The sequence below is a fragment of the Melanotaenia boesemani genome, chromosome 8 (genome assembly GCF_017639745.1).
Source record: "Melanotaenia boesemani isolate fMelBoe1 chromosome 8, fMelBoe1.pri, whole genome shotgun sequence".
Classification (NCBI taxonomy): Eukaryota; Metazoa; Chordata; class Actinopteri; order Atheriniformes; family Melanotaeniidae; genus Melanotaenia; species Melanotaenia boesemani.
The window spans coordinates 34822775-34844131 of record NC_055689.1 but is presented as its reverse complement, the minus strand read 5'-3'; the positions used below and the strand labels follow the sequence as shown (position 1 = coordinate 34844131).

The following is a 21357-nucleotide window of genomic DNA, read 5'->3' as shown; positions in this document are numbered from 1 at the left end:
CAGAGTCACATTAGAAAACAGGAAAAATGAGTCAGCATGGCACCAACAGCTGAACCTTTTTCTTTAGGGATGATGTAAAACTTTGATGGGCCAGTGTGTCATGAGGCTCCTGTCAGCTACAGCTCTGATTGGAGGAGCACCAAAGGCCTCGGAGCAGCGCCGTGACCGAACCCTTCAGGAATGTGGAAACAGTGGAGCTGCTGCTGGAGGCCTCCGGCTGCAGAAATAGACGATGGAGGTATTTATAAAAGCTCCAGGAAAACGAAGACGACCTCAGCCGGAGCTGCAGCTCAAACTCAGACCGCCCACAGAAAACTCTCCATCGGGAACTTAACTAATGACAGCTGGGGTTTCCTATGAGCCTCTAGTGGCCGTCAGTGGTATTACACTTAAACGTGTTCATTTCATTTACATAAAGTCAGATTCAGCTAAAATAATCCTTCTGGTCTCATGCGATGAGCCACTAGTAGTGAGTGGTGGTGGATTCCTCTGCAGAAACCTCTGATGGTGCTTTACAGCAGATCACCGTCTGCAACAGAAAAACCAACCATGTCGCAGATCCACGTGTGCGTGGAAGTCTGCATGTTAGCTGTGTTTAAAACATGGCCGCCCGCTGCAGTAAAAGGTGTTTACATCTCAGATCTGCGTGCTTGCTGTTGCTGCTGTAACTGACCAGCTGAAGTGCTGTTTTGAAAACCTGTAAAAATAAATGACACGTTTCCATCAGCTGGATTTAAGAGAATAAACGCAGCTGGTTGAAGTCACCAGAAGGTGGCGCTGTAGCCGATATCGCCCATGACTGTAATTCAGCACCTGGAACAAACCTTTAGAAGAATTATCCAACAAAAACATCAACAGACACCGGACTACGAACTGCTTAGGTCCAGAATAATCTCGTGGCTTATGTTCATGCACATCCTCAAAAATAAATGCTCTGCTTTCACCAACTGCAATATGTCCAGTAGGGGGCAGTGCAGGGACCAGTTTGACTAGATGTAAGGTCACGGCCTCTCAAAAGGAACCAAACACTTACCATCCTACAGATTCAGCACCTCTGTTGGGTCTGAGTTCTAATGGTGGAATCCTGTGGTAACAACCCCAGAACGCGAGCAAGAACGAGAACATTTACGCTCATAACGGAGCTACGAGAGGTTAAAAAGGAAGTTTATTCTTAGCCTTAGAAACTAATTTTACTCATGTATGTTTTCAGTTCTCAGCAACACCAGATTGAAGGATTCTGGGTCATTTTTCAACGCAGGCCGACATGTCGTCCTCCAAAGAGCTAGCAACACAAATCGCTCTGAGGGGGTCCGTTCTTTTAAATTAAACTTTCTCCAGAAAAACTGACTTCTTTCTGTTCCAGAGCAAAAACCACAAAGACAAAAGCCAAGAGGAAACCGCGTTTCTGAACACGCCACCATGTGGCGAAGGACAGCTACAGCAGGTGGTCTACACAGGTTTTTTAGCCTGACTTTAACCAGGTGGTTTTCAGGAGGAAGACCATGAGATGAGTGGACGTCTCTCAGCTGTAGTCTGGATGCCAGATGTTTATTTGAACCAGAATGATACCAAAGTCTGGCTGAGCTGAATGATCCAGACGAGTTCTCCATCTGCTCCTGATCAGCTGGTCTCAGTAATCCTGCTAACAAACAGCGAGGATCATGTTAGAAATGATCTCTGCAGCCGGATCGAATCACTTCCAGCTGCACAGCTCTGAGCCTCACAACCACAACAACAAAGACCATGTGACCACGCTGTTCTGGCAAGAACCAAAACACAAATCTGTGACCTGAGCTGGGACATTCTGGGTCGTTTAAATGTCAGAACCGGATGTTTTACAAGCCGATCTGACGTCTTCACAGGTTTTTTATCCTTTTTTATTCTCACATCTGCTCAGTTTACAGCCACAAAGAGTCGGATCATCAGATCTGATCCAGAATCCTGATCCTCAGAAACCAAATTAATTTACTGTCAGCTGAAACTAATCCATCAGAGACCCTAAACAACTGGACTTGCAGTCCAGATGATGTGTTCAGAGGCACCAGGGACACCTGAAAACTGCTGGCAGCGATGAAGATGAGGACTGACCCTACAGTCGGGTCAGGAAAGAGCTGCAACCCCCACCAACACACACACACACACACACACACACACACACACACACACACACACACACACACACACTCCACCCCCAACAATGAAAACTATGTCCTTCAGGTCAAAACCCAACAGCCCCCAAAGTCTTCTTCATCATCATCATCATGTTTGTGTCCAGTGTCTCCTCCACCATGACCTGGACTCTGGTTCGGCTCAGATTCTGGAAGTCCGGGACCAGCTTCCTACACTTTATGTTTGCGCGCAAGTGTGTGTGTGTGTGTGTGTGTGTGTGCTGAGTTTCGAGGCCCCTCAGAAGGACCGGGACGCGGTCAGGGGTCTTACCGAGGTGCAGGGTGAGGTTGATGGAGTTCGGGTACTGGATCCCCGCCAGCATGGTCTGGCTCTGCCACCAGGTGGTGTCCTGCTGGTTGTTGTAGTCGGTCAGGTACACGGCGCTGTGGTGGTTCCGCGGGTCCCGCGCGTCGCAGATGTGGCAGGACTTGGTGACCCCGGTGGCTCCGGTCTGCACGCAGTACTCCTCGGGCGGAGACCCGCAGGTGTTGGTGGCCTCCACCGTCATGTTAAAAGCTGCGTTCACGAACTCGGGCATGCAGCGCTGCGGTCGGCCCTGCTCGTCCGCGCACTCGTCCATGGCTGCGCGGACACACACCGCGGCCACCCCGCTCCAAAGCACCAGAGCCCGGATCAAACTCTGCATTCTCTCGACCCGCTCCGTCCTCCTTCTCGTCCAGAAAACTCCCACACGAACTTTCCCAAAACTTATCCAAAGTTTGCGGCGGCTCTCCGGTTAGCGGCAGATTCCGCAGAAACAGCGACAAGCATCAAGAAAAAGATGCGGGAAAAGTCATCAGCGGCGGCTCGGCTGCTCCAGGCCGCGTCCTGCAGCTCGTCTCCCGGCTGTGCTGCTGCTGTGTGTCGCTCTTCGCTCGGGCCTCAGCTCTTTGTGTCCGCCGCCATGCAGCAAACTCCGGCAGGAAAAGACGGGAGTCCAGACTACACCCAGTCCGCTACTGCGCAGCTCCGGAGCGCAGAGGACGTCCGCCAGACCGCCACTTCCGTCAGAAAGTCCACACCAGTCTCCAAAGTCACCGAATCACAGCGCACACACCGCTTACCTGAACACGACGTGCACGCGCTCAGGAGTGGCGATGAAAAATTATTTTCTGACTTAATGAAAAAAGTCGAAAAAGTTTGATGTTTTACTGAAGATGATTAAACGCGGTGCTGCTGGAAACTTTTTAAAATCACAAATGCGTCCAAGAACCGAGTTTTAGTCATAAATCAGCAGGAAACGCTCATTTTCACCTACAACAACAATAACAACAATAATAATGATATAATAACATAATGTATGCAGGGAGGACAGAGCCCTTGGTGGTCATTAAGGAGGGAAATATTATCCAGTCCACAAGCAGGAAGAACAAAGTTTGTTTGATTGTTTTTGGTTCATTTTTAACCAAACATGTGACAAAAAGCCCAGAACTGCAGTTAAACTGAAGGTTTGTCTCCATCTAACTAAATATTCACCAAAACATAATAATAAGATTTTTAAAAAAAAACTCCAACACACACCTTCACTGAAGGTAAACAGCAAAATCTGAATGGAAATTCATCTGTGATTAATTTTAACATCGAGGAGAAAATATTTTTATCAGAGCTGGTTTTTATTGGAATACCTGTATGATTGTTTTCTAATATTAATGGACTGATGATGCAGTATTGATTAAAGTATCAGGTTAAAGTGGAAGGATGTAAAAATAAATTTAATATTAAAATGTTGGAGACGTTCACGTCTGACTGAGGAAACAAAGATACCGACCAGTTTGATGAAGAACAAACCAGTGAACACTGATTGATCTGGATCAGATTCATTGATAAAGAAACACAAAGGAGACAAATGAAAGTCGCAGGTTCGTTGACCTTCATCAGAACAGTCTGCTGAAAGTCTGCTGTGACAGTCAGGAACAGGTCCCAGATCCAGGCTCGTTCCACGTGGAGTCTGCATGTTCCATCAGGACCAGACCCAGGAATTAAAACCACCATCAGAACCAGAACCAGGAAGGAAAACCTCCATCAGAACCAGGTCAAGGATGGAAAAACCATCATCAGAACTAGACCCAAGAAGGAAAACCTTCATCACAACTAGACCCAGGAAGGTGCTGAGGGCTGGTTCCAGAGGAAGGGGTCTGATAACTGGAGGTTCTGGATCCCTTTCTACCTCTAGGAACCACCAGTAAACCTGAAGTGCTCTGATGGGAAATCGTGGAACTCTACAAGCTGTCCTGGTGTAAATGGGGAACATCTGGATCATGGTTTTCTTGGAGAATCTGAGTGACAGGTGGTTCAGGTGGTTCTGAAGAACCAAGAAGAAGAAGAAAAACTGCAAAGGAGAAGACGACTTGGTAAGAAGAAGAAGAAGCTGGTGAAAACGATGATGATGATGATGCTCCCCATCTGTGGAACGTTAGACCAGCAGACTCTGGCTGCTCTTAAAACCTTATTAAAGGCTTATTTTTATTCTTTCGGTTCCCTTCCTACTCGTCTTTTTCATTCTATTATCTTCTTGTTGTAGAATAGACAGTTTGATCTCATAAAAGTGACCTTCTTCATCTTCTCAGCTTCAAGTCTGAGGGTCTGAAGACCTGAGCTGGAACAGATTCTGTGACCAGTCACCAAACATGGAGCTTTATTAGACCTTACATCTGAACTTAAACCTGGGAAGTTTCCGTTAAACCTGGGTTTAATCCTGGGTCAGCTCTAATCTTCCCTCAGGGATGACTTCATTACAGATTCCAGACTGAGGAAGAAGAGTAAGAAGCTGATTTAAATCCAGGATGAGTCCTGATCTCGGCTGGAAACCGGCTCGCCGATCATAAACTGGTTCTTTAAACCTTTCCTGCTCTGGTCAACAGGAAGCCACAGATGTTTCAGCTTCAGTTAAATCTTCATCTGCTGCTTTCACCAAATATCTTTGATGTCTGAGGACTTTTTTTTATGGACCTTTGAGCCTGAAGTGACGATGAGGAGTGATGAAGAGGAGGGGGGGGTTCATTAACACATAGTTCAGCTCTGATTAGATCTTCAGCAGCAACAGTCAGCACGTTCACACCAACGTGTTGAAGATAAATCCAGTGTGGCTGGTAGCAGACCAGCAGGTGTGCAGCTGAGCTGGAAAAGCTCAGGTTGCTGCGGTTCTGGACCTCCGGCTCGTGGAGCTTTCAGATCTTCCTCCTGGGCTTCAACAGGCCTTTTCAGTCCAACACAGACTTAATTTGCATCATATTCAGATCTAAAATCACAGTGCTGACTCTAGATTAGAGGACAGTAGCTCAACTCTTTATCATATCAGCTGAGCTCTGGTATTCCCACACAGGTGACCAGTTAATCATGTTATCACTGACTGGAAGTCATGCAAGAGCTTCGAGGGTCTCAGGTTTGCTCCAGAAGTTCACAGAAAACTCCAGAACTGCAGCAAAGATGAATAAATTCATACAAAATGTCCCATATGTCAGTTTAATCAACAGAAAGAAGTTTTGTTTGCAGCGGTTTGTGAAAGAGAAATGCTGGAGCGATGGCGCCCTCTGCTGGAGGCGTTTAATAATGCAACCATGTCGCTGCACACAGCTTCACCTTTTACAGTAACTGGCAGGAAGAGTCAGACAGATGTTCATGTGAACATCTCTGAAGGCCTTTAAACAGTTAAATAAATACAGTGCAAACGAACAGCAAGATGGCCACAAAGGACCAAACAAACTGAGGCTTTTCTTTATGCCATCAGTACGTCCCAGCTTGTTTGAACTCTTGCTTGTGTTGTTCTTACTCTCAAATGTAAGTCGCTTTGGATAAAAGTGTCTGCTAAATGACTGTAGAACAGAAATAAAAATGACATGCATGGCATGCAGTTATCCAAACGTAATTAAATAGGTTCATTCGTGTTGAAAGAGAATAAATTTCCACCATATTTGCTCATTAGAACTATCGTATTTTCAGTTTTTAATGAAAGAAAAACCCACGATGTCTAAAAAAAGCTGAAACTGAACGAAGTAAATAAATAAAAATGTCCTGAAAATGATTTTAAATTGTTCAACAGAATCATTTTAAAAATCAACCTAATGAAACAGGCCTGGACATAAATGATGGCATTTCTAGAAAAGATTGAAAATAATTTGACCAGTAAAAACCACTCAGAAGGATAATTAGTACCAGCCAATAGGAAAGCAGGACTGTTGTCCTGGCAACGCAGGATGGGTTTGAACTTGGTTAGAAGGACATAAGGGGCATTGTGAGGGCAGATGGAGCTTTTTATTTGGCTCTATTGTTGTTTGCTCTCTGGAGATTTAGTAAAACTTCAACTCGATGCAGGACTGCCTGTTTTTGTGCCTGACTGAATTTACTTCACCTACACTGGAAACTGAATTCTGCCATTTGGACCAAAGTTCTTCTAGACTTTGAAAAAGTTCAGGTGAAGTTTCTTCTTGAAATGTTTTTGTTTAAAATCAAATTTTATTTCTGTACAAGTTAAAGATCAGCACAAAGTGCTTTAGATGATTGTTTAAAACATTATTTCTCACACCCCCACCTGTCCCTGGTACCCTGGGGTCCCAAGTATCTGGCTTGAAGCTGCTCTGAGGAAGCCATGTCTTCCTCAGAGCCCCCCCCCCATCCATGGCCGTCCAGGTCCCGCATCGCAACCATCAGGCTGCAGCGCAGGACCCCAGGGTCCACCCAGACAACGGGGATCAGGCAGCGGAGACCCTGCAGACCAGAGTCACACAAGACTTCAATAGAAGGTGAAACATGCGAGGCAGCCATGGCGGTCGTAGCAAGGTTTAATGGAACGTTTACAGCTGTTACAGATAATCAATAAAAACAACGTGACAGGTCACAGAAACACGCTGGGTGGCTCTTCATCACCACGGACTCCTCTTCATCACTGACTCTGGATGTTACACATGAACACAAAGATAATCTGAAGACCAAACTGACCCATGATGTTAATACCCTCCTCTGTAGCCTCCTCCATAACCTCCACCTCCTCCCCCATAACCCCCACCTCTTCCATAACCTCCTCCCCCATAACCTCCACCTCCTCCCCCATAACCTCCTCCTCCGCCTCCATAACCTCCACCTCCTCCCCCATAACCTCCACCTCCGCCTCCATAACCTCCACCTCCTCCCCCATAACCTCCACCTCCTCCATATCCACCGCCCCCTCTGTAACCTCCTCCTCCATATCCACCACCTCTATATCCTCCTCCCCCCCTGTAGCCTCCTCCTCCTCCTCCATAACCACCGCCCCCTCGGTAGCCTCCGCCTCCTCCTCCATCATAGCGGGACATCTTCGGGGGTCGAGGGCCGTCTCCCATCCTGCAGGAGAAGAAAGTGGGTTTGATGTGGAAACCTTGGGAGATTTTTCTGGCATCACGGAGGAGACGAGCTCTGGTACCTCTGGTTGCTGACCATCAGGTTGATCCCAGCTGCTGATGGCTTGGACACCTGCCTGATGATGTTCAGCAGCCGCTCGTTGCTTTGGTCCATCTGGTTGATGTATTCAGGGTCTTTGGTAACTTCCACCACCAGAGCCTCCAGTCCGGCCCGCAGGGCCGCGATGCCTCCCGCCATCTCATGAGGAATCCTCAGCTTGATCCTGTGGAGGTTAATGTGAGAAGGTCAGCAGTCACTTCCTGTGGGATGGTGATAAAGGAAATCAGAACACAGCTCTTCAGGAGGCTTTTTTCACTCTATAAAACAAACTATAACCAACACAGCAGCATGAGGCACGATGACGCTGCAAACCAGCGTTCTGGTTAATCCGTCGCATCACCGACCCCAACAGCTGGCGGCAGATCGATGTCAGGAGGCCAGCTGGACTGTACTTTCAGAGGCAAAGACCAGGGCGGGAACTGCAGAGGCGATGAAGTCCTCCTCGGTCTGTTTAAGTTCGACTGAACACACACGTTCAGCATACGCTCCATCATCCATGTCCAGCGTGCTATGCTCATTACCGGAGGATTCCACCAGGGGGCGCATTAGAGAACTCAGGGCAGAGAAGTTGAACTCGTTTTCAAACTTTCCACCATCTTTTCCGCTGTCAACCCTGTCACCTTCCGTCTGGTCAAACTGAGGACCAAACAACTCTTCAAACGAGCAAAAAAAACTACGATAGTAGGTGTAAATAATAGTGAGTATATTCTTGTGTTTACTCCCTCCCATGTGTCCTGTACGCTGGCATGGTCGTTACACAACGCATCTGCTGGAGGACAGCGCAGAGCTCACAGCTCCCTGAGCTTTAAAACCGTTTCCACGGAAACATTTCCCACTTTTTTTGTATTTTGTGAGCTCTACAGAAGCGGAACTCGTTGTGATGATGCAGGGCAAGTCAACTCATTGATTCCTGAAGAAAGGAAACTTTAAAACTTTAAATATCCACAAACTGGACTTTTCCTACAACTTTGGACACTTCTCCATCATCAGAGCTACAGCCCTCCGTCATGATGGTACTCACCAGTCGTCGAGCTCCACGATGTCTCCGTTGGAGCTGATCTTCTTGCAAGCGAACAGCAGCAGCTGCAGAGGGCTGACCAGAGTCATCCCTTTAGCCGAGATCGCCCTGGTTCGTATCTGAAACAAACGCCCCGCGTTACAACCACACACTTTCCAAGCTGCCCACCTTTTCTAAGACCTGAAATACGAGCGTGCACGGCTTTTTTTGAGCTGAATTCTAAAGTATCGTCGCTTGATGTTCAGTAGTTGTGTTAGCTGGAAGTAAATGTGTTAGCTGGAAGTAAATGTGTCGTCTAACTGATATATTTCTGTCAAGTTAAAATGTTTTTAGTCTTTAAAACAGCTCAAAGATAAAAAATGGCTCCACCTTCTCGCTGAAGACGAAGAACGGAGACGGGTATTTGATGTCGTGGCTGCTGAAGGGACAGTTGACGGAGGACTTGTGGATGAGGGCGTTGCGCCCCTCTGTGGTCAGGATCTTCCTCTTCTCTTTGTGGTAGCAGACATTGGGGTACAAGCCGAAGGTCAGCAGAGAGACCACCACGTCCAGGTTGTTGTCGGGTCCCACCGTGTTGAACATCTGATTCATCAAACACTCTGAAAGAGGACAAAAACAGATCAGATCATCACAGGGTTCACAACCAGTCAGTCAGAGTCATGGTGCGTTCAGGTACCTTCAGGAAATCCAGAGTTGACTAGGATCTCCTTCAGCTGGACTTTGGCCTCCCAGGTCATCCTCAGAGTTGCCATGTTCAGACGTTTGTGTTCACAGAAACGATTTTCTGCTTCCTCACCGTTCACCCTGATCAGGAAAGACCCCCACACACTGGTTACACACACACACACCTGGCCTCCAGCACATACTGGTCACACACACACACCTGGCCTCCAGCACATACTGGTCACACACACACACACACACACACACACACACACACACACACACACACACCTGGCCTCCAGCACATACTGGTCACACACACACACCTGGCCTCCAGCACATACTGGTCACACACACACACACACACACACACACACACACACACACACACACACACACACACACACACCTGGCCTCCAGCACATACTGGTCACACACCTGGCCTCCAGCACACACAGTCACAGTCAGTCACACACACACACACACACACACACCTGGCCTCCAGCACACACACACACACACACACCTGGCCTCCAGCACACACAGTCACACACACACACACACACACACACACCTGACATCGTCCCATGCCTGGAAAACGGCGAGCAATGCCACGTGGTCTGAGAACCGGCTGCCGGCGAAGTTCCGGTGCACAAATCCGAGGCGCCTCCCATCGTTGATGAAGGGTTCGGGAAAACAGGAGGCGGCCGACACGGTGCACATGGCGTCTCCGACACTGGCGGCAGAAACACAAACCAAGATGAAGGCGAACGGAAACAAGCTGACGGGTGATTCAGGAACCAGAACACAAACTGACTGGAAGATGCAACCCATGATCATCATCTTCCCCAGCCGGGGCTCGATGGGCAGCCGGGCCAGAATCCGGCCCAGAGGGGTCAGCTCGTCGTTGGTGTCCAGGGCGTCCAGCTCTGAAAAACACGTTTTTACAGGGAAAGGCTGAACTCGGATGGAAAAACACAGCAGTCACCAGAACCAAACACGGTTCTACACCAAAGCTGGGAAATAATTACACCTTGGACAAAAATTCCATCATTAAAAACTATATTTAAATTATCTGATGTCTCCAGTAAATTATAAACTTCAAATAAATCCTATTAGTGTTTGGTTCTGGGTGTTTCCCGACTTCTCAGCTCATTACAATTTCACACCTTTGTTTGTTCATCTGCTGAATAAACGTGGAAATCTGTCCCCACCGTCATGAGATCAAGTTCCACGCATGCGCCATGTTTCGTTAAACGTTTTCTCCTATTAAAACCAAAACCAGATCTACCTCTCAGAGTGTGCTCAGCCTCGATGACGGCGTCCAGTGGCGGCGGCTCGATGGCCTTGGACAGGAAGTGTCCGATGGCGCCGAGTCTCAGCAGTTTGATGCTCAGAGCGACTTCATGCAGCGGTGTCCTGAAGATCTCCGGGGTCATGTGGGTCTCCAGCCTGCACACATACATAAAACAGGTTAGCGTGTCCAGATTCAGCTCAGAGCGCCAGGACGGTTCTGGACACATCGGGGCGGATCGTACTTGTCGAATCGAGCGCGGCTGCAGAGGTGGAAGCAAAACCCGGGCCGAACTCTCCCGGCTCGGCCTTTCCTCTGCTCCAGGTTGGTCTTGGAGGCCCAGACGGTGGCGTAGTTGGTCATGTTGTTGTGGGAAGTGAAGAGCTTCACTTTCTGCCTGTCAGAGCAGAGAGACCGTTAACGGACTGCGGAAATCGAACTACGGCTGCTGGGAGATGGCGGCAGGCTTACTTGCAAGAGTCGATGACGTAGACGACGTCGTTGATGGTGATGCTGGTCTCTGCGATGTTGGTGGACAGAATCACCTGCGACATCAGAGCCAGACCCGTCAGTAAAAACTCACCATCACATCCGATCACACGTCACCTGTTTCCTTCTCTGACCTTTGTGATGTGTTCAGGAACCGGTTCAAACACCCTTCTCTGCTCCTCGCGGGGGATCTGAGAGTGGAGTGGCAGGATCCGGTACCGGCTATTTCCTGAAACAACAGTTACAGCTCATATCTGCAAGAAAGACAGGACCTGGGTGCCTACAGGACGCCGACGTGCTGCGAAACGAACCGAAGTGGGGGTTGGTCTCCAGGTGTCGCTGCATGGAGTAGATGAGGTTCCAGCCGGGCAGGAAGACCAGCACGGCTCCGGACACCTTCAGCGTCTCGATGTACTTCAGGAGAGCCTCCACCAGCTCGAAGGACGTCTCCTTCTCGTTGATCTGAGCCATGGAGCGCTTCGTTTCTGCCGTGTAGTCCGGCCCACAAATCAGGTTACAGTTGGTCTGCAGAGACAAGAAGATTAAACTCAGATCTGAGAATCTTAAAAGGTTTTAATCTAAACACAGAAACACAGGATTAAAAAAAGTTCCTACATCTTCATCTCCTCCCTCCTCGTCTTTGTCTTTCTTCTTCCGGTCCATTGGTGGGGGGACGAAGCTGGTCATCTGGATGCAGTCCTCCAGGAAGTACTCTGCAGAGAAGGAACTTATTAAACCTCAACGACTCTGCTGCTGCAGATGATCCGACTTCTTTATAATCAGTCGCTTTTCTGCTGATCCAGTCTCATTTTTTTATTTCCAGGAGCACCGGGAAACCGTTGTAGTGATAAATATAAATATATGTAGGATACATACGAGTCAGAACCAGAGTTGGTCCAGCAGCTTTATGCTTCATCAGTCTGAACCCTGTTAAACAAGCTAGTAATGAAGATATTACACGTACACGTGGCCTCTGTCCCAGACTGACACGGGCAGGCTGCCAAAGCCTTGAGACTGAAACTGATGTTTGGTCCCTAGTTTCCATTAATTACTAGTGTTTTTATAAGGATTAATGATTAATCACCATTCCAACTTTACCTGAAATTTTTACTGCAAGCCGATGCTACAAATATTTAGCATTAACTGACGGTCCCTCGTGTAAACATCAGATGTCCAAAGGTCAGTAAATGCAGCATGTAACGTACTTCTATAGTTGTGTCCCAATTCAGGGTCTGCACACGGATTCGTCGGCTACATACATCGCAGTGCGCCAAGTACTGTCCCAGTTCACAGAATGAGAAGGAGCCTCCGAATCCACCCTTTAAATCCGTTTGGCCCCAAACGAAGGCGGCTGGTGATGCATCCTTCGCAGCTTCTTTTCTCCCACAATTCATTGCACACAAGACGGTGGCGAATGAGCAACCAAGCTCAGAAGAGTACGTTTTAGGTTTTAATAAAGTTTTGTATTAATAAATAAATAAATAAACTACACTTTAATTACACTTTAGCATAAACGTTAAAAAAACAAGTACATTAAAAGCATGTTTGTTAAATGGTGACATAAAATTCTGTAATCTTTGATATTCGTGGATTTTGGGGTTAATGATGTGTGTGTACCGGCTGGAAAACAACGGAGCCTCAGACCGTGTTTTTTTTTTTTTTTTTACTGTGGGTGTTAACGTCCACTGAAGTGTCCTGTGAGTCATTTCAGAGGTTTAAGTGATTCGACGTCCTGTGTTGTTGCTGTGGGAATTCTTGTTGGCTGGGTAGGCTGTCCCATTCTACAAACATTAAGCAGACTTGGAAGTGTGTGGACTACGGAGGACACGCTGTAGCCTGGGACACAGTGTATATGCTGTTCTGCATCATCTCCACCATGTTCTAGATCATAACGTACAATTCATCCAGCATCGTCTCACCAACCGTCTCCATGGTGATAATTCCTGTCCTAAAACCAGCAGGTGTGAGGACTGAAGTTAAACAGCCACCACTGATGAAGAAACTGATAAAACTGATGATGTGGAAAAAAAAAAAAAAGGTCTCATCTGTGCCCCCCTGACACACCTTGAACCGGGAAAGTGCGCCCGAACACCTCGATGATGGGGCAGTTGAAGAAGTACTCTCTGAACATGGTGGTGTCGATGGTGGCCGACATGAGGATGATGCGGACCTCTGGGAAGGCCTGGACCACGTCCCTGAGGACCACCATGAGGAAGTCGGTCTGCACACACACACAGAGACACGATGAAACCCCCTGGTCCGGTTGGGTCCGGTCTTTTGGTGATCGCTGCACTCACGTTGATGTCCCTCTCGTGGATCTCGTCGACGATGACGTGACTGATTCCTCGGATTCCTGCTTCCAGCTTCCGCAGCAACACGCCTGAAACAGGTTTTATTCCTTTAAATCAGCAGATTTTCTCTTTTTATTTTATCAATAAAACAAAACTTTCTCATTTCAACACTAAGTCTTCAGGTCTGAATGAAGAAGCAGCAGAAAGAAGAAAAACATTTTCTATTTTACCTCTTTTTATCGTTCAGGAACAGATTCTTTCTACAGGATGTTTATTCTTTTTAAATTATATATTCACTTTCTTTTTTAAATCTTCTCTGGAAGTTTCCTGACAAGTTCATATTTTCCTTTAAACAAACATTTATTCCTAGAAGTGGTTCTTTAATAGAGAGACTGGCTGTAAAACTGGTTTTTTAGGTACTGCTTCACACTTCAACACAATCTTTCAGATACAAAACAAATGATGAGTTTAGAAAAGACACGATGCTCCTTTTTCTGCTGAATTATTAACTTTATGTAACACTGCAGTCGTTTTAGATCATTTTAGCTTTTTGTGATAGTAGCTTTTCATCAATGTTTTACACCTAAAAACTTCCAGCCGGGCTTCTTAATGTAAACATTTGATGGATATTATCCAAAAAATAAAAAGGAAAAGAAATTGATGTAAAAATCTCAAATGTAAAAAAAAATTAAAATCACAATAAAAAAATGTACATTAAAAAAAAATAAAAAATTTTAATAAAAATGTAAAAAATAAAATTAAAAAATGAAAATTAGAAAAGAAACAGAGCTTGTTCTGACCCTTTGCTCATAACACAACTTTGTCTCGTGAGAGTTCATACAAGCTTTTGACTGATGTTAATGAGGTGCACTCTGATTGGCCGCAGGGAGACCAGAGTTGGAAGGGGGCGGGACCAGTGCGTGCACAATGCGTCCAATTCCAAAACATCAACAGCTTAGTGATGACGAGCGAACGTGACCAAGCAGCAGCTTACGGAATTCAGCCGTTATGTTTGTACCAGACTCTGAGCGAAGATACCGATGGCGGAAGAACGTTTACAACCAAATGTTTACAGAAATTTACGTGGCAGAGCACTTCACCCCACTCCTAAAAAAGAAAACACGGGCTCATTTGTACATTGCAGGGAGTTAAACTTTTAGGCTCCTCCCTTAGCATTAGCGTTAGCATTAGCGTTAGCATTAGCTGGGTCAGCACTAAATTACGACTCTAGGCGTGGACGAGGGGCTGGCTTATTCAAACAGCCTCCTGTATGAAGCCAGGAGCAAATTAAAATCACGCGTTGGTGAGAGTTTACCTTGTTAGTGGTTCTGCTGTGAACAAAGAGCCCAGACGGAAAAACTCGACCGTCTTCAAAAGAAAGCCTTTCAGGGAAGTTAACGTTTCGGTCCAACAACAATACACATGTTTTAACTTGAAAAAGTGCAGTTCCCGGGTGATGACGCCTTTAAAGAAAAACGTTTACATACCGACGGTGCAGAAGAGGACGCTGGCGTGGGGTCGAGGCAGGATCGACTCAAAACGGACGCTGTAGCCGCAGCTTTTCCCGATATCCTCTCCTCTCTCGTAGGCGACCCGCTCGGCGACGGACACGGCGCTGATCCGTCTGGGCTGCAGAGAGGACGATGGAGGATCAGTGGAGAGGAGTTGGTTTCCGTCTCCGTACCTGGAATCGGTTGCTGAGCATTACCTGGGTAACCACGATGTTGCAGTCCGAAGCTCGGCCTCCTCGGATGAAGCGGTCCAGGATGTACTGAGGAACCTGCGTGGTTTTCCCGCAGCCCGTCGCTCCTCTGATGATCACCACGCTGTTTTTGTCCACAGCGTCCATGATCTCCTCCTCGAACTGTTTGACAGGAAGCTGCTCGCGCTCCGACAGGATCTGAACGACAACAGTAGGGTTTGCTTCCTGAAGCAGAATTTACTGAGGTGAAGCAGAAAATGGCGACGGACCTTCTGCAGGTTTTCATCGTGTTCCAGCTGGTACATCAGCTCGCCGTGCAGGTCCTCGCTGATCTGCTCCGGAGTGCACTGAAAGGGTTAAAACAACAGAAAATTACCATCACCTGAATCTGTCAAATAATCCCATTTACACCAGTTGTCATGGTCCTTACGTAGGCCAGTGGTCCCTCGTCGATGTTGCTGCTGGTCCAGGGGTTCCAGTTGACCTGAGGTGGCGACCAAGGGACGACGCCGGCTCCGGTCTGACGCTGCGAGGGCTCGAAGGCCGCCATCTTCCCCTGAACCAGAGACACGGGATTGTTGGGGTCTGCAGGCTGAAAGAGATCAGAGTGATGGTTTAATCGTCATCGTTCCGTGTCTGAGCTGCTTCCGGGCTCGGACGTCTCATTTCTCCTCCTGACCCGGAGACTTGATGTTAAAGACACTCACAGGTGGGGGGATGTGGACTCCGAGCTCCTGGACGATGCTGGCCAGCTGCTGCTGCAGGTCTGGAAGCCCGTTGACCTCATACACCTCCAACTGGACCGAAACACAAACAGCGTGAGAAACAAGCCGTAACAGACGGATCAGACCTGAAACAGAGGAGCGTTGTGTCCTACGGTTTCTCCCTCCTTCTTCTTGGTGACTCCGGAGTACGCCTCGATGACGCCCAGGTGGTACAGCTGGCGGACCACGGACAGGGCGCAGGACTGAGCGGCCAGCTTCTTGTTGGAGCCGTGCTCTCGAGCCGTGATCCCTGAACAACAAAATCCAACGTTAAACCGCTGCAGATGTTCGTGTTCTTACATCATTATGTCACACCTCGCCACATCCTCTACTTCCTGTCTGTCCCCAAGAGTTTCAGAGAAATACCTTTTCTGAATTTTTAAAGGCCTGAGGGCGGGAACTAAAGCTCTGCTCTGATTGGTCGGTCAGCTCTATGACTGCCACACCTTTTGAAACCTGAATATTTTCATGTGTTTTTATGTTTAACATGTAAACTCAGTTCTGTTATGAGCCAAGCGTTCGTACATTTAGAGAGAAAAGTTTGGATTCTTACTTCTGCCGAGCTGCCGGACGAACAGCTGCATCTCTGCGATGAAGCTCCTGCAGACACAAACATCACAGCTTCACCTGCTGATCTCTCAGGAACAAAAACCACCAAGGAAGCCGGCGTGAGGAGCTGGACTCACCTGCGGCGCTCTCAGGAGGAAGCCTGTATGTTTTTCTGCCAGACTTTCTGGATTATTAAACAGCTGCCAGCAGCGTCTCCCGGCTGCTCTCGGCCCTGCGGTGAACAGCGACACCAGAAATCACAACCAGACTCCAGCGAGCCCCGAGCTGCACCCATGGGACGGCTTTAGAGCGTCTAAACGCCGGCCCATGTCTTCCTTCAGTGTGGCTGTGAGTTCTGGTGCCACCTCGCCGTTACCTGACGGAGCAGGAAACTCGCTCCTGACGTCACATTTCACCACCTGCCGCTGCAGCAGTTCAACGCCACACTGACCGACCACAGGACACTGCAGATTCATCCAGTTCCTGGATCCGTCTGAGGAACAACCAAACAGTGAGAGCTCTCTGGTGTAGCCGACACACTCCGGAGGTCTCTGGGTTTGCGGCAGTCCAGCAGAAAAACATACAGGAACTTCCTGAAAACCGACTCGTTTCCCTGCAACACACACACACCAGCTGCACCAGCTGGACTGTCCTGAAGCCGCTGGTGTGTGTGTCGCTTGTAAGAAGAAAACTTCAACTTTTCCTCAACAGAATCTGGTTTTTAGCTCCATCATGAAGAACCCTGGCTTACAGTCATACAGGACAGAGTTGAGTTTACATCCACGTTTCTTTAGGCAACGGAATCTTACATCATTCCTACTCACGAATCCTTCAGGCAGAAAAAAGGCTCCTAAGTCCGAAGTGTCAACACATAACAGACAACTTAGCAAAGAAGCAGTTTAAACTGGTTTAAACCAGCAAAGATCAGACAGTCTGACAGAAAACAGGGTTTCAGCAGCAACAAGCTGATTCCCAAACAGCTGGTAGCTGGAAACCTGGCTCATCTCAGCATGGAGGCAGAAACTGTACACGTGGAGGACAAAAGAAGAAGAGTCAGGACTAAAAACTATCCACAGCAGAGGACCAGGATCTGAGATCAAGCAAAGACCTGAACCAGGACCTGAGAGATGCACCTGGATCAGAAATGACCCCTAACCCAGAAAAAAAACCAGAGAAAATCTGGAAAGTAGTGATTAAAGTCTGGTTTCAGTCTCGAGGCTTTGTCTACATGTCAGTCTGGGACAGAGACCACATGTCCAGCGGAGACGATGAAGGAACTGATCTTCACGCCGACTGCTGCAACCAACCAACTTAGAAAAAAATAAAGCTGTTCAGAATAAGTATTCATTTAGAAGTGGACTAACTCTGTTCCCGCCTCACACGCTGGACTTATATTCATGTTTCAATAAATCGCTGCAGATATTTTCCGTTTTCCGGGTCTGGATCTGTCCAGCTATGAAACGGACAGAGGTGGGAAAAGAAGCTAAAAAAACAAACTGAAAGAAGATCCACTAAACTCAGGAAACAGGAAAATCTTCTGTTTCTTTTGCTCCCACAACCTGTTAGAAACCCAGAACCAGCTGGTCTGTGGTCCGAAACTCAACCAAAACCAGACTGAAAGGACGTTTTCAGCGGTTGCCATGGTAACTAGAAATACTTCCTCTAAGTGAGAGACAGAAACGGAAAGAACGCTCCGTGTTCAGACTGGATTTAGTTTGGCGAGTTCTGATCCAGACCTGTTGTGGTCCGGCCCGACTTGGCTGTATTTATACTCAGCGCTGGTTTTCTCCTTCTGGAAGAACTGGTTTAGGCGGGCCTTGGCGTTCTCCAGAGTCCAGTTGCCGTGGAGATTAGCATTCAGATCCACCTCTTCAGACTCCAGGGTCTGAAAGCAGAAAGCAGTCGGTGAGGCCGCAACATCAAACCTGGGAAAAAAAATCTCATTTTCACAGCGGGATCTGGGTTCGGTACCGCCTGAGCTTCCTGTTCATCCCGTCTGGCGTAGTACTCCTTCAGGTTGGCTCCTCGATCCCACTGAGCTCCTCCTCCCCTCCCAAAGTTTCCTGCTCCTCCTCCGGAGTAACCCAGACCAGTCACACCGGGAACCGGCCTGCTTGCTTCTCCATCCCCTGAAACAAACAAAGAACCCGGGTCAGAGGGAAGAAAACCGCCGACATGGAGAACCAGAGAAGTTTGTTCCGTTAAGACTCCACCTTCACTCGCCTCCACCTTCACCACAAGATGAGGTGGCAGAGGACCGCTGGCAGGAAGGTTTCCAAAACCACAACTTCCACCTCCTCCTCCTCCTCCTCCAGAGTCGGGCTGCTCATCTCCCACAGCGCTGACCTGGAGAGAAAATCCACCCGTCAGTCGATACTTTCTGATGGAGGCGGTCAACAGGTGGAGGAAGTTGTAGGGTTGTGTTACATCGAGGCTCCAGACAGGACAAAAATGATTTTGAGCTTTTAAATCTTTAATAAATACCAACCAGAAGAGACCAAACCTCTGGAGCCATGAAAACCATGAAATCAGAAAGCACACTGACCCCCAGAGCCGGGACCTCCGCTGCACTCATTTCTCCCACTCGGACCAGGTAGTTGACGAAGTCCCTGGCCGAGTTGGTCTGAGCGTCCTTCTTGTTAGTGGAGTTCCCCATGCCGATGTAGTTGAAGCCATCGACCCGGACCTGCGGAGGCAGAGCAGGGTTTCGTGTAAATGGAGGCGCACCGCCAAGCAGCATGAAAACTGCCAGGAAACGTGACACTGGAGTCTAAGCCAAAGTCCTCCCACACAGCTTCAAACATTCCTGGAGGCAACCCTGTGGCGTTTAGAAAAACAAGCCAACGTTTGAGTTCCCAAACGTCATGGAGACAGACTCACCTCACACATGAACTTCTGCCTGTTCTTGTTGCCAGCAGCTCGGATGTCGTAGCTGGGAGTCAGCTTCTTCTTCCCGCACCAGGCATACAGAAAGTTTTTAATGTCCGCCATGATGGAGCGCCGGGAAGACCAGCTCCCTCCACCGAGGACCCTTTAATCTGAGAAATATCACACACACACACAACTTTTTAAATTCCATTAATGTTTGTTTTTGTTGTCATTTGCATCAATTTGTTGTTTTTCCCCAGTATGGTGGTTACGGTAACTTGGACAGTAATCTTTCTTTAATAAAACCGAGATAACTAATATCGGCCAAACATGGGAGGCAGATGGAGATGATAAAGGGCCAGACTCCAGAAAAATGTCTGACTTTATTATGCTGAAGATGGCTTCAAACACACCACACACAGGGTTATTTATAAGGAATATAGAGCTTGGGAAAGTACGGCATCCCGGGGTGCGTTGTAGGACGTGGCCGCCATGCTCGCAGAGTCAAACTGCGACAACTAACATAGAAGAAAACAAATAAATAGATGGAGAAAAAGGTGAGAACTCTGCTCCTTAGGGAGAGAAATTGGACAATCAGAGAAGGGATTATCTAGATGAAATTAGGCAGAATTGGTCCATACGAGGGAATGGTCCCAAAAATCTAGGATGTGCAGCTCAGTTAGGCACCGGCAGCATGTGAGGCTTTATTCTACCTGGAAGCGGAATATTTATACACATCCACACACACTGGTCAGTGCACAACATACACAAAACATTTTATTAACCAACAGTTTTCTTTCCTCACAAGGAACTACCAAGCTTAGTTACTACGCTGCTTAAAACAGCGTATTTGGTGCGCACATCTGCATCCACCCTCTCAACCTGGTGTGTGTAGCGTCTGGTCTCAAGATGACGGTGTTCTCCAGTGGAAGCAGGTGTTTTGACTACAACACAACACAACTCTGTCCTACTCTCAAACCCGCGGTCTACCAACACCCACAATAATTTAAATAATACACATTTTACATGTACTATGTAAACAACAAACGTCTAAACACGACACGGACCCCACTGTGGAACTACTGGAAAACGTAGCAAACAGTGAAGCTAACAATGAGGTTGCAGGAAAAGGAAAGGACGCAAATTAAAGTCATCAATCACACCATCACATACAAGTAATGCTGACTTTCCATAGTAGAAATGGCTCAAACAAATAAGCATACTCGTTCAAATGTTGATTTACATCGGTAACATCGGAACTGTGGACACTGAGTTTTTGTTTCCAGGGGAAGGGAACAAATACATACATACACAAAACGGTTGTAACAGTTTAAAACACAACAAGCCCTCGTATCGCTGAAATTGTACCTGAAAAATACACCTGAGACGCGCTGTGACTGCACTGTTTGCAATCCCATGATGCTTTGCGGTGTGACATCACAGTCCCAAGCTCCATTAATGTCCTAAACGTTTTAATGAATTAAGTTCGACATTAAAATTAAGTTTGAAGTTCCCATCCAACATCATATGGTCAGCTTCCAACTACACCACAAGTTAGTAATAAAGTGCAGCAAAGTGGCTAATCGATGAAGAATCAGGTAGCTTTAGCTAGCAGATGCTAAGCTAACGTTAGTGTGTTGCTAACGTCTATAATTTGATCTTCCACCGACACAGTAACTTCAGTAAGACACAATGTAGATGCATAATACACCAAATAGTCTTCCAAGTTCAAAACTCACATCAGACCAGAAAAAACGTTGCTTCTGCGACAAATAACCAGCGCCCTCTTCGCTGCTTGGCTGTTTGTCCTGTAAACCAGCAGTGCTGTCGATACCAGAACTTCCACCTGCTCTTTCAGAGGACGAGCCAATCAGCGATCAGAGGTCTGGTGTTGACGATTTTACATATCCGGTCAGAAAAGCATACCGGAAGTCCATAGTTATAGCCTTACTTTCGGTTTAGGCTAGGTTTATTTAGCAGTTATTCTTAACCATGGAGTTGCAGCAAATGCCAGGTCCTAAAGCGCCACCTGGAGGGTTTACAAAACTGCGGGCTGCGGGACCGCGTAACCTAACAAGCCACTCCATTCCTATCTTAATTTCAGGGTCCAAGATAAA

At 47.5% G+C, this 21357-nt stretch overlaps 3 protein-coding genes across 5 annotated transcripts in view; all 3 read right to left on the bottom strand.

The window, feature by feature from the left end:
• The window catches only part of lamc1 (laminin, gamma 1), a 55973-nt gene extending 52823 nt beyond the window's left edge, over nucleotides 1–3150 (bottom strand). The window contains exon 1 of the mRNA XM_041993391.1: nucleotides 2440–3150. Coding sequence (XP_041849325.1) covers nucleotides 2440–2815 — 376 coding nt within the window. The 5' untranslated portion in view covers nucleotides 2816–3150. The remainder of the gene's footprint in view (nucleotides 1–2439) is intronic.
• LOC121645098 (zinc finger protein 420-like) overlaps nucleotides 1–21357 on the bottom strand; it is a 1096702-nt gene that overhangs the window by 378914 nt on the left and 696431 nt on the right. The gene's annotated exons all lie outside the window — the stretch shown is intronic.
• dhx9 (DEAH (Asp-Glu-Ala-His) box helicase 9) lies at nucleotides 6930–21179 on the bottom strand. 3 transcript variants are annotated; one of them, XM_041993401.1, is made up of 28 exons: nucleotides 20980–21179; nucleotides 19253–19410; nucleotides 18918–19058; nucleotides 18586–18718; nucleotides 18344–18501; nucleotides 18109–18257; nucleotides 16377–16423; nucleotides 15937–16073; nucleotides 15767–15856; nucleotides 15490–15651; nucleotides 15329–15406; nucleotides 15066–15257; nucleotides 14845–14986; nucleotides 13364–13446; nucleotides 13131–13287; nucleotides 11682–11779; nucleotides 11378–11591; nucleotides 11201–11295; nucleotides 11049–11122; nucleotides 10822–10974; nucleotides 10575–10735; nucleotides 10101–10212; nucleotides 9858–10019; nucleotides 9297–9424; nucleotides 8990–9219; nucleotides 8624–8739; nucleotides 7565–7765; nucleotides 6930–7485 (listed from the first exon to the last, which is right to left on the bottom strand). In XM_041993401.1, the coding sequence occupies exons 2-28, from the start codon at nucleotides 19361–19363 to the stop codon at nucleotides 7113–7115; spliced, it is 3897 nt and encodes a 1298-aa protein (XP_041849335.1). In that variant the 5' UTR covers nucleotides 19364–19410; nucleotides 20980–21179; the 3' UTR covers nucleotides 6930–7112. The 3 variants fall into 3 exon arrangements, with proteins under 3 accessions (XP_041849335.1, XP_041849336.1, XP_041849337.1); XM_041993402.1 differs by having other exon boundaries at nucleotides 20987–21179; XM_041993403.1 differs by lacking the exons at nucleotides 18109–18257; nucleotides 18344–18501; nucleotides 18586–18718; ... (1 more) ...; nucleotides 19253–19410; nucleotides 20980–21179 and adding an exon at nucleotides 16510–16809.

Bases quoted from the DNA above. Each gene is read 5' to 3' on its own strand.
- dhx9 (XM_041993401.1), bottom strand. From the start codon at position 19,363: ATGGCGGACATTAAAAACTTTCTGTATGCCTGGTGCGGGAAGAAGAAG. The intron at 19,059-19,252 runs GTGAGTCTGTCT...CTGCCTCCGCAG, and splicing joins GGCAGAAGTTCATGTGTGAG to GTCCGGGTCGATGGCTTCAA. The intron at 10,213-10,574 runs GTAGATCTGGTT...CGTGTTTTTCAG, and splicing joins GGCTGAGCACACTCTGAGAG to AGCTGGACGCCCTGGACACC.